This window comes from Anas platyrhynchos, chromosome 15 (assembly GCF_047663525.1).
Source record: "Anas platyrhynchos isolate ZD024472 breed Pekin duck chromosome 15, IASCAAS_PekinDuck_T2T, whole genome shotgun sequence".
NCBI lineage: Eukaryota > Metazoa > Chordata > Aves > Anseriformes > Anatidae > Anas > Anas platyrhynchos.
Genome location: NC_092601.1, coordinates 19,324,607 through 19,337,280, shown reverse-complemented (window position 1 = coordinate 19,337,280; position 12,674 = coordinate 19,324,607). Strand labels below are relative to the sequence as shown.

The following is a 12,674-nucleotide window of genomic DNA, read 5'->3' as shown; positions in this document are numbered from 1 at the left end:
TATCATAGTTTTATCATCAGGCTGCAAGGCTCAGTGAGCTCTGTCTTACTGCAAAAAGCTATCTGGCATTTGTAATTAGGTATCAATGAGCAGCTACGAGGTTAGTCATGTAACAGAAAACAATCACCGCTGGCCAGGTCAGTTGAAAGCAATCCCTTGGACACACTGCAAATCAGGGGTAACGATGAACCTGCAGCGAGATCTGCACACGTATATACATGTACGTGAGACAGGGCAGTTTTGCCCATCACTGCCTTCCATCCTGAGGATCTGTAACCAAAGTCTGCAAGACATCCTCAGGCTGAGTTCATTTGGAATAATTCAACTTTTAACATGTGAATTAAATTGGTAACACCACCAGAAGCGTGTAGGTCTGAAATCAATCTGCAGTTTCTATATATCACAACTCAGAACATACAACATACAGAATTCATCTAAGAGCCTTGTTATCCAACTGAGGAGGCCAAGCATTGCACGCCTTCCTCCCGTGGCCAGCAGTCACATCCCCAGCCCTTCTCCTCTCACAACCTCACTGCTGGAGCACAACGCACAAGTGCTTGGCACACGTGTGGCTGGCCTGACACCTGCACACGTCTGCCTTCCACACATTTCCTGGAGCAGCTCTCTGCCTACCTTGTCCCAGGATCACCCCAGGAAAAAGCCCCAAGACAAGCAGGCTGTGCAGCTGGAATCGTTGTCAGCATCCCGTGACTTTGTTTCCCAGAGGCTCCTTAGCCCCAGAGAGCCAGGTTCTTTGTTCTGGAGCAGCCACCTAGTGTGCTCACGGTTCCTCCTGGGCCCGTGTCCCCACATCCAGAAGCGCTGGGCGCACACGCGATGAGCTGCAGGGCCTCAGCGAGAGGTGACACCTGGGGAACAGGCTGTTGCTGTCAGCAGCAGTCAGCCAGCCTCAAACTTGCCCTTGCCAGGCTGCGGAGCCCCAGGGAAACAGTCCAACTCTCCTGACTGCCACCGGAATTAATTGTTCCAGCAAGCCCAACAAGGGCTACGGGCACAGGTTAAACCCCTCTGATGCAGGAAGCGCATCAACGCCGCAGGATGGCGTGCTACACAGAACTGTCTGCTGGAATAAAAGGTTACTTCAAGGATTTCTAATACCCTGAGAAGAATTCTAAGGGTTAAGAAAGCCACTAACGCTTTTTGCTTAACAAATGTTAGTGCTTCACATGCAGAAACTTCATTAACTGAGAAATCATTCAGGTTTCAGAAGAAAGCTCGAGCGCTGCAAAAAGCACAGGCAATGCAAAGCAGTATTTTCACAACAAAAAAGTGACTCATCGATCTTGCTACAACTAAGTCAACATGATTACATTTTATTTTTAGAATACACATGCTAACAAGTAACACACCAGTAGCTCTGGAATATTCTACCTCAGCATCATTTTTCGGCTTCCACCTAGGAACGGTACAATTCCTAAATTATGACTCTGATCATTCTATTTTCATGTATTTAAGAAGAGATTTTACACGACAAAGCCAGCTCAGCACACACACACAAACTGTGATTAGTACGCATCAGGACCCTGAAAAAAAACTGCCTACCTATAGGTAGGTTTTAACAAGAGCATTAGATTACCGTTATAATGTTAAATCTCAATGACTAAAAAGCAAAATTAACTCATTCTAAAACTAAATAACAATAAAGTCCTTATTGCCTATTCATTAAAAATGTGAATCTTTCAAGGAATGTACTCCTACTACTACCACTACCCTCTAACATAAGCATAGACCTAAAAAAAATAAATAAAAAATTTAGGTTTACCTATTAGGTCATCACAGTCTAAGGCAGAACTCCTAAGTTTCCATCTCTAACAGCCACAAGAGCAAACCTCCCTTATTCTTTCCAAGAAGTTAATACACGACCCTATCAACAGGCAGCAAGTGCTACTATTTATGCCCTGGACTCCACCATCCCTTAGAACATAGAATTACAACAAGCTACGTTTTTAATGCTACTTCTTGAGAAGTTCCGTAGTATTTCTCATTTATCCCCTTATACTCTCACAGCTACCTACGCCTGTTCTGCACTCAACATTTTATGTATCTCTTTCAGTACAAATTACAAACAGCTTCAGGTTACTTTGCAGCATTTAACAGGAAACAGGGTAGGAGCAGAGGCTAATAGTAACAAGATGAAAACAGAAGAACAAGCTCTGTTGCTGGGCTCTTCCCTGCACCTAGGTATGTGTATGCCATTGCCTTGGAAAACAGAGGTGTTGGTAGCAGTGTGCCTGGCCCCTCACTCTCTGCAAATCCTGGTCGTAAGAAATATATAAGCAGACTTCTATTACTTCCCCTATCAGCCATCCAGCTTTTACTACAACTACACCTACAGGACATTTCCTTTTCCTCCGAAATAATTGGATTAGCTTGCTCAATGCTACATGGCGTTAACAACAATGCAAACCTGGTTCTGCAGTTTAGATCAACTGCAAATAAAATACCCAAGCCGTATGAAATTTACATTTGAGACTGGAGTAAAGACCCTCAGTTTAAACAGCTTAACTTAAAAGACACATTATTTTCAAGTGAGACCAAATGAAAATCGATCTTGATCTCAGGAGAAACTACATTTTTTAAAGCTCTGAGAACATACACGTAGAAGTTGCAACTGTCTGCACAACTGTGAACAGACTGAGTGCTAGATAAATACTTATCAAACACACTGAAATTCCCCCCCAGTTGTGGCAGGCTTGTTACAGTAACTCACTCAGCCCAACTTGTTCGTATAAGGAAACAAAATATACCACAACTCTACTTATTTAAGCCATTAAAAAAATAAAAAAAAAAATATATATCTTCTAAGACAGGTACCACTTTTGCAAGACAAAGTGCCTCATGATTCTGGGTGACTTTTGAGATGAAGTCAGTTCGTTGCTATCAGTTGTGCCACTGAGTGGAAAGCAGCCACATTCTGCCTTCTACAGTCATTCTACCACTTCTTTAAGCTTTGACAATGCTAACATTTAATTTTACGTTTTGTTTGATTTGTTATTTGGCTTGCAATCTGGAAAAGCTGTAATATTCAAGATGTAAACACTGCAGGTAACATTTACATCAAATCATATTTTACTGATTACTTTAAGTCTTGCAAAAGCTTCTATTAATGTGTAATTTAAAAAGCTACAGCTTGGCATTTTAAAAATGTATGGGCTGAAATAGAGAAAGTAGTTAGATATATTTAACTTCTGTTCTTGTGCTATATGAGAATCAAATATACCCATATTTTCCTGAAATACATAATGAGGATGCAATAATTAACATTTGCAGAGCACGCTTCCTTTGCTGTTATAACATACGAAAGGGAAACATGCTACACCACAATACAATTACAATTCTAGTCACCCCACAGAGGAAATTATGGTTACAATAAGATATTTGACACAAATTAAGATCTAAGACATTGCACTGCGATATTATGAACACAGTGTTTATCTCAGAGCGAAAAGCACATAGTACTGGCACCCAGCAAATGGCAACACCAAAATAAATCAAGTTGCCATCCCACCACTAACGCCAGCTATCCAGCATCCATCAGAACTAAGCTACTTATGCAACAGGATTGTATTAATTGAGTTTGGAGATTCTTCAAGTGAACACTAGCACTCAGAACGCATCTCTACAAAGGCTGCTGGAGATGTCTGCACCGTTACAGATGCTCACGCTGTGTTTGCCAGCCAAACAGCTACCTTCTCAGCTCACTTTCAAACCAAATTAAAGTCACGCTGCCCCACAAGATGGTGCTAGTACATTTTAAAGACACTTGTCACCGACAAACGCTTCAAGCCACGAGGCTGGGAAGGGATTCTCCCAAAGGCATCCTGCGTTGGGTTACTCTGAAGCTCCTGAAACACTGCAAAGCCTGCACTTGGGTCTTCAGTGTCATTCCCCTGGCCAAGTGTGCTAAATGCACTGAGTGACCAACCACTGGCTGGCACGAGTCCTGACCAACACGAGGTGGGTGGGCTGGCCCGGGCGGGCAGCTCTTCTCACTGGACAAAGGAGACGAGTTAAACATCCAGCCCCTAGCGGCCCTGTCCTAAGACCTGAAGCTAAAAAGACATTTATTAATAACTGAAAGTGAAACGGTATTTATTGGTCCGCTTCTTGAAAACATTATTCAGCTTATTTATTGATAGCAGGATGCTGGAGATACTGATAGCATGCTTGCTAGTAAAACAAACATCAGCTTCTGTGTTAATTAGTTATGGATTTCTGCCCTCTGCCCCTTTGCTATGTGGCTTAAACATGAAAGTAGCAATTGGAAGCAATTATACACAGTGGCTTCTGAAACCACTTCAGAATTTCCAGTGACAACTATATTATTTGGAAAAAAAAAGTTTATAATTAAAACCAAAACAACAAGAAAAGAACGCTTTCCCTATTTGCTCTTCTAGTTATAAATTAACTTCAATGCTACAGGTGGAACAGTCAGAAGGTTAGATAAGCATACCGAACTGAAAGACCTTTCACAATTCTGCAAAAGCAGCAAATGTGTGCGTGCACTACATAACTCACCTGTCTGATATTATATACAGACTTCCAAATGCACTGCCAAGACTTAAAATTTATATTTTTGCTGTATTCTGACCTAAAATTTCCCTAGTATTTATTTTTTTTTAGATAATGCAAATACATACAGCTACCAATAAAAACTATTCCTCAGTTTCTAAAATCCAATAACTTGCTTTTGTATGAAACCATCATTACAGAGCAACCAGCTAGAAAAATGTGTTTTTTAGTTAAAGATTGATCCTCCTTTTCCTTTATTAACTCTTCCTACAAAATAGTGCGTCATAACACAAAGAACATCCTCCAAGTTTATGGAAGAGAAGCCAGGACTTTAAAATTAACAACAAATGACACCTAAAACATGCCTTGAAGGAAAGCATTCCGACAACTAAAACCACTCAGCACACTACACAGGAGCACAGAAAGCCCCTGATAGGAAAGTTAAACCACTTGTATACAGATTTTGCATGTGTTAACTCTTCCCAGCTATTAATGTAAAGAATAGGCGCTGCCAAGCTAAGAACTGATACCTCAGTGCATACCTAATTAGCAAAGAGATGCCAGCTACTTTCTTTTCTGCTTTCAAAATACCCATCTTTATCACCCTCGAAGTGAGGTGACAGAAGTTCAACTCTCGTGTCTACCATTATCAATTCTTTCAGAGCCACTCATCTTTCCCACTTCCCTAACACAGAGGCTGGCTCAGTAGAGCCACGTTACAAACTGCGACCACTACCAACACACCATAGTTCTGGAATAATGTTTTGGTTCCATTTTCTCCCCGAGGCTTCATCCAAGATTAGGGTTTATCATGTTTACTGCTGCGCAAGCATACAAATCTATTTCCCTGAGATTTTGTCATCTAAATACACGAGACTTTAGTAGTAGCAATAAACAGTCCCTATCTTCACTGAACAAATGGGGATAGGAAGATCCATTAAATCGCTTCTCCAGAAGCAAAGTGGTTGTGCAGGATATCTGTAACATATGCACAAACTCGAACACTGACTGCTCAAGTCCAGCACCGTAACTACCGAAGAGAGCTGCAGTATTAACGTGGAGTCCAGAAGCACACTGCGTGATGGGTTCCTGGTAACACTAGAAAAAGAAGAGGTAAATGCGAGCTACCTTATGGGGACAACCTGACAACTAAGCATCATCTGAAAAGGTATCCCACTGATTGGGTAGGGGAGAAAAGAATCTATCATTTTGCTTAAGCATCTCTGAAGGTCTTTAAAGGTATGAAGAGAATGCTGCCTCTTTGCAGTATGCTCTTCTCACTTGACTGCAGAAGTCATCCTATAGGAAGTTTATCAGGAAAAAAGCCCTGCCCCTCCTGCCTCTAAAAAAAACAAACAAAAAAATAACAGAAAATCAAGTGCTTACGTATCAGCAGAAACCACGACATTTCTCACCCTATGCCCCTGTCATTGAACCATCCCATTTTTTTCTAAAGCAAAAAAAGGAAAGCCTCATGCAAATACGGTGGTCATACTAACACAGAGTTAAAACAAAAACAAACAAGAAACATACAGCAGAAACTTAGAAGAATACATGGATGAAATCTAGAGGTGTATGTGCTGTCAGGGAAAGTCTGCTTTCCCAAAACACAGACAGCTTGCGACCAATGCAGATGGAGCAGAAATGGGTGAATGAAAGCACAGTTGTTAATCTTCCCTATAATTTGTATGCTTGTGAAGTACGAGTCAAATGCCTATGCTTGGGAGTAAAACTGTAAACATATTTCAGATATTTTCCTTCTCTCAGTTCCATGTAAGTGAGGTAGAAAAGCCCCGTTTAGCAAACAGAATTAAAAAGCTATTTCTTGAACCAAGAGAACTGCGTGGCCTTTTTTACTGCTGCTGATTTGACCCAAATTTAAGTTGCATTCCTCTAGTTAGTATTAGGAGGTTACAAGTTCTTGCTCAGAGGTAGACTGAGCAGGTTACATTTCACTTGTAACATTATGCAACAATAAAATGTGCAACACATGTATTTGAATTACTGTTGCCAGCCATGCACTGTGCTTATTTCTGAAACCAGCAGTACACACCTTGTCCACTGCAGAAGTGCATTTTAAAGAGGACGCAGACCAAATGAAGATCCTTTCGTGAGCCAAATTTCTAGTCCCGAGATTAAAAGTCATCGCTCTAACCAGGTAAGTAAGCTGTAGTAACAGCTGCAATACTCACTCTATCGCACACCACCAGTCTAAGCCAGTATTTAAGATTTACAAAAAGGGTATTTCCTACCTATTTATTTTTAAGCATAAACTCCAAAGGCAATTGCAGAACTTGCATGAAGAAATTCCAACATCCCACAGAGTTTACAGTCTGTACATACACTATGAAATTTTAGAATAAGAACAATTGTACAATGGGTCTATTTACCTTTCCCAGGGACATTTACTCTTTTACAATTTGACTAGGTCACTGCAGATTTAATAAGATCATAAATAACGATAGCAGAGAAAGAATGAAGGCTATCTGTTGAGCTCTGCAATAGTAAAACAATCAGGCCTATCCAGAGCAGGCATGCTGCAGCTTTACCCGGCTATGTGCCCGCATGATGAAAATTCCCTCACTAAACAGAAACCAGTTAGATGACAGGTTTCTGAAAACAACTGATACATTAAGGGAAAAAGCAGCTCTTAAACATTTAAAAGAAGAAAACACATAGCTCCTGTGTCAGAAAACAGACCCGAGCCATACCAGAAGTTACTCAGTGAACCTCGATCTGTTCCCACTCCCCACAGAACGCGTCCTTCAGGCAGTTGTACAGTTTACTTCCACCTCTTTTCACCACCCATACTGCCAGCGTGACAGGAGAGACCTCACAAGCAATTCAATAGATCTTCACATTGTTGTGACTCTAAGACTCGTGCTGTTATAAATAAATATCTCAGCGCTCTATCTAATAACAAGGTTCTGAAATTGCTTCTGGTATCAAGTATATACTGAGCACTATCCACAGAATTCATTTTTTAGACTGCTTTGGAATTTTTGGTGGACAGATTAAAGAGTTGTAATTTGAAAATATTCTGTGCAAGTCAAGTCCATTTAACAATTACCCGGACATTATATTCAGAATATCATTTTTAAATGCATCTTGAAGATTCTATATATATTGTACAGATGCCAACAATAAAATGGAAAAAACAAACCCTGCTTATGCATATCATCAAAAAAAGGAAGACACACTGACAATGGGGGAAATCTGATCAATTTTCACAGTGTAATCATAAATTAATCTGAAAGTTTGGGACTGATTAACTGCCATAAGAAAGAAAAAAGCAAGCTATGCAAAAACCAGCAATCACTTTAATTCAGGGTTTAAACATATTTCAAATGGCCCTAGTAAAAGTCTCCTGGCAAAAGAGCCTAGCAAACAAATTCTATTAGAGGATCTGATACTGTTATTATGTAAAAGAAACTATATTAAAAAGGTGTTTAGATTACAGAACTACCTAAATTGCAGACTCCCCTATGCAGTAGACAAGCACATTTTCAATTTACTTATTTTTTAACCCTTATAATTAACGTGAAATTAAAGGCCCAGGAAAAAAAAAAAATACATGACAATTTTTAGTCTTAGGCTGACGCTTTCCGAACTGCGGGAGTGAATTCAAAGCAGCATCTTACCTGCTTAGTTTTCTTTCGACTTCTTTGGTAGCTTTAGCTTCCAATTCTCTGGAACAGAAAGCGGTGTCGGTTTCCATGTCAACACAAATGCAGCAGAAAGCACAAAAAAAAAATAAACCGCGGCGGGGCCGGGACCCACCCCGAGCTCCGCGGGCCCAGCCCATGCCGCCGGTGCCGGCCGGGGGCGCGCCCCGGGGCCCTCCCCGAGCCGCCCTCGCCCCCCCCCCCCCGCAGCCCGCGCTCACCCCGCGCGGCAGCCCCGGGGCCGCTCCGTTCTGCTGCATCACCGGGGCCGCCTAACGGCCGCAGCCCGCAGCTCCCCGCGCCCGGGCGGCGGAGCGGGACCGGGACCGGGATCGGGATCGGGAGCGGGTCCTGGAGCTCCGCGGGGCGCTGCCGGGGGCTCCGCCGCCTCCCGCCCGGGGGCCCTGCGGCGGGGGGACCGCGGGGATGCAGCCCCCGCCGCGCCCCCTGCCCGTGCCCCTGTCCCTGTCCCTGTCCCCTCCGGCTCCGCTCCCGGTGCCAGCCCCGCTCCGCCCCCCCCTCTCTCTTCCCCCCCCCCGCGGGGCGCCCCCCGCCCCGGCCCCTCCCCCTCCCGCAGCTCCCGGGCCCCGCCGCCGCCCGGCCCCTCCCCTCCTCGCCCCCCCCCTCCCCTCTCCCCCCGCCCGCTACCTCATGTATGTAAAGTGCTCGGAGTCCGGCCCGGCGTGGCTGCGGCCCGGGCCCGGCGCTGTCGCGGCGGCTCTAGGCGGCCTGGGCCCGGCAGTGCGGAGCGGGAGGGCCCGGCAGCTGCAGCTGCAGCACCGCCGCCATTTCCTGCCTCCTCACCCGGCCGGCCCGGCCCCGCCGCGCAGGAAGCGAAACCCCCCCGCGCCCCGCAGCGCTTCCGGGTCGCCGCGCTCCCCAACATGGCGCCCTAGCAACCGCCCTGGCAACGGGGACGGGGCCGCGAGGAGCCGCCGCCTGGCGCCCAGGCCCGGCCCGGGAGAGGCCTCGTCCTTCCCCGCCCGAGCCCCCCCCCACCGGGCCGGTGCAGCGGGAGGAGACGGGCACCGGGTCTGGCTTCCAGGGGCCTGAGCGGCCTGTGTGAGGCCTGCCCCAGCCGCAGAGGGAGCTCCCCCCCGAGCGCACCCCGGGTGCGGCCGCAGAGCCCTGACCCACCGAGTGCAGCTGTGGCAGCCCTCAGGCCTTGTTTTATCACCATGTTTGTTATTTATCCTGAAAATACAGAATCCCACCCGCTACCTCATTGCAACAGCCCATGGAAAAGAGCGGTCATTTCCCTGAGGAACGTGGGATGACACACAAATAAGCAAATAACACACGTTCCCAGCAATACCTTTCCCTATCTGGTATGGCTGTTTCTGTTCCCAGGCGCTACTGCTATGCTCAGTTCTGTTCTGAATTTTGGGCCGTCAATAACAACTGACTCTGCTGGAAAAGAGGCATCAATGTCTAAATAAACACCATGATGTGAGGTAGCCCTTCCTCTTATCCTTCCACAAGCTTCCTTAGGTTAAGAGAGGACACTGAAAAGCATCTAGTGTTCACAAACCTAGATAGAAATTCATTCATCTGAACAAATAAAAGATCTCTGTTTACGTTTTAGATTAAATTAACTTCAACACACGCAATAAAGAGAGAAGAATAGATAAGCCACACTCTGTTTTACTGCACTTGGTTTCGGTAAAAATACCACAGAAATTAATTTGGAGAAATTAAATCACTCAAAGAACTGACAGGGAATAATGGAAGAGAATTAAGAACGGTAATGCTGAGACAGAGTGAAGATGATATCAGATAAAAAGTCACCGTAAACAGAAGTGCATCCTTACAGGCACTTTTCTGTAGGAAAGGTAGAGATAGCATTGTAATTAGGCCTTTGTAGCCCAAATACTGCAAATGAAAGAATTGGAAAGTTCCTCAAAAATGAAAGTGAAAAGATTCAGTTTTCACTGTCCAAGTCTACAGAATAAGCAATGGCAAGGAAGTATGTTTTTAAATTTTAAGTTAGTTAGAGCAATTTATAGTGTTGTTACTTGCACGAATAATAAGCATATATAAGAAGATTGTTTGCAATAGTAGTTTTAAACTCGTGAGTCAGCTTAACATGCCTGAATTTGGAAACGTTATGGCTGATTTCTGTCCTCAAGTTCCAAAGCCTAGAGGATAAAATTCTTCCAAAGACGCAGATGCACCACTGTTTGCAGACTGTATAAGAAAAGAGCAAATACAGATTAGAGGCTTCTTTTTAGACAAGTTGAACTGGAACGGTATCAGCGCCATACCAAGTGTACTGATATCATACTTGTAGCTACATCTCTGCAAACCAATCTCAGAAATATAACGAGATATATTAGCTTTCAATATATTCTGTCTGGTCCCGGGCTAGGTTGTTTTGGTGCACAGCAAAGCTGTCATTCAGATGGCTGCTCGCTGGCATTCCTCATTTAGTTCTAAAGCACTAGTTAAAAATACCCTAGCAGTCTGAACAGCTACTGTTCAAGGGAATAATTGTTATTGTATGTGCCTACAGTAATGCTCAGGAATTTAATTTTCTTCTAAACTCCCTTCTACTGTTCAAATGGAAATAAGCACCATCCTGTCTGCTCTATTATAAGAGCTGCTGAGAAAAGTGGTGTTGTTGGCATAGGGAAGTCTTTGCTCTCTTCTTGCATCCAGCTTGCAACATTATTACAGACATTTACCAGCTCAGTTTCAATTGGCTTTTACCATTCTTATTAGTGTTAGTGAAAAAAATGAATGCCATTTCATTCACCTGTAAAATAAATGGATGCCCTGGACAAATGAGCAATTGTCTCTGGAAGTTTGCTGCAATATCACCTGCCTTTCTGCCAGCATGAATGGAGTATTTTTCAGCTGAAGAAGATCCTACATTATTAAAGATGAGCATTTATGACAATGCAGCCTAGCCAGTAAGGTTATTTTTGTCCTCTTCCTAGAGCTTAATGATATAGCTTGCATTGCTGTGAGCTGAACATGCACATGCATAAAGTGATAGTATTATGTTTCATGTACTTAAAAGGGCACTGACAGTTTGAAATTAGTTTCTCTGCTTCTATTAATAACTTGGAAGTTAAATCTGGTCTGGAGGTTTATTTTTCTTCCTATGAAAAAGTTTGGATTGTCATGTAATAGTGTGTAAATGAAAGCTGTTATTTCCTGGCATCTGGATTCAGCTTTCTGTGACAGTTTCATTCACTGCAGTCCTGTTTCATCTGTTTTTAAAGGGACTGCACTCAATGTAGGAGGACTGTTGTAAAGTCTGTCCTCAGATAGGAAGGCTAATAAATGCATTACTCTTATTATGACATTTTGTTAACTGTGTTATGCCTCTGTCAATAAAATTCATAATCAAGGTCAGTAGTTTTCTTTATTATTTTAGTTTGTTCTCTAATATTATTTATGCACATGCTTCCAGCAGTTAGACTGCTGTAGCAATTCCTTCCATTCTGTATTGTAAATATTACAATTTGTTGTACATTATCAGCAAATCTGCTGCGTTAACTATCCCCCTACTTCCTATACCAACATCTCACACCAACATTGCGATTCTAAATCTTTCACCCTCACAACTAACACTTTATTTCAGCTATGTTCTTCCAGCTATGAAACTGGCTGCTTCACTGCTGGATACACTGGTGAAAATATGGCAAGTCAACAACCCTCAAATAAAAAGAACGTTTTCTTCAAGAAGCAGCAAAAGGACTGTTAGTCAAGCCGCCACACTTAACAGGCCACAGCAATTGGGTGGAAGTGGTGCTAGATAGCCTCTCCTTGTTTTAAATCCTGCCAGAGATGCAAAACTGCATATTGAGAGGCCTTCTGTTCTGAATTCGGACTTCATCAGTCAACTCATCAGCCACACAGCAGCTGTTTGGAATGGGTAACACGGGACACCCTTTAACTACGCTGGTTCTCCCCATTTGCCAGCAAAAACAACGCAGGATGGTGATGAGATGCTATAGTAGAACTGTGCTGGAGTTTGTGCTATAGTTACTTCTTCTGAGCTCCTGTTGCCCCTTCTGATTGCCACAGTGCTCATAAGAGTAAAGCAAGCCATTTGCCACCTCCAGAATTGGCGCCAGTGTTAGCCACCCTTGCCCTTAGATTTGAAGTTTTGTTGAGCATAAGGTTATTTGGAAGAGAAGATCTGGGTCACTTTCTGTCCTGCTCACTACATTTTTTTGTTTCATTCTTTCTTCTTTTTCTCTTGTGTTCATTAGAGCTTGGACCTCCAGGCTTCTTGTTTCAGCCAGCAAAAGGACAGTAAAATAACACCCTGCACTTACAGGGGTGTGTGTAACCATCTGGGTTGGGAGCAGCTGAAGGGCAGAAAAGTCTTTAACATCCATTATGAAATGTCATAACTATGAAATGTTGCTTCCTTATGGGCTCACTGTCTCTAGGAAGCCACCGTCTTCACAAGTGGGTGAAGGAGTACTTCAGGTGCTGCATGCAGGGAGGAATCCAGCCAGT

General features: G+C 43.6%; 1 protein-coding gene across 10 annotated transcripts in view; it reads right to left on the bottom strand.

The window, feature by feature from the left end:
- Positions 1-12,674, bottom strand: part of TNRC6A (trinucleotide repeat containing adaptor 6A) — an 80,542-nt gene that overhangs the window by 40,614 nt on the left and 27,254 nt on the right. For 8 of the 10 annotated variants that reach the window (XM_072024033.1, XM_038186692.2, XM_072024035.1 and 5 more), the window contains exons 1-2: positions 8,847-9,046; positions 8,175-8,222 (exon numbers count right to left, since the gene is read on the bottom strand). In XM_072024033.1, the coding sequence (XP_071880134.1) occupies positions 8,175-8,222; positions 8,847-8,851 (53 nt within the window). In that variant the 5' untranslated portion in view covers positions 8,852-9,046. Of the gene's footprint in view, positions 1-8,174; positions 8,223-8,419; positions 8,665-8,846; positions 9,047-12,674 lie in introns of those variants that run through there. The other 2 variants (XM_072024036.1, XM_072024039.1) reach the window with 2 other exon arrangements.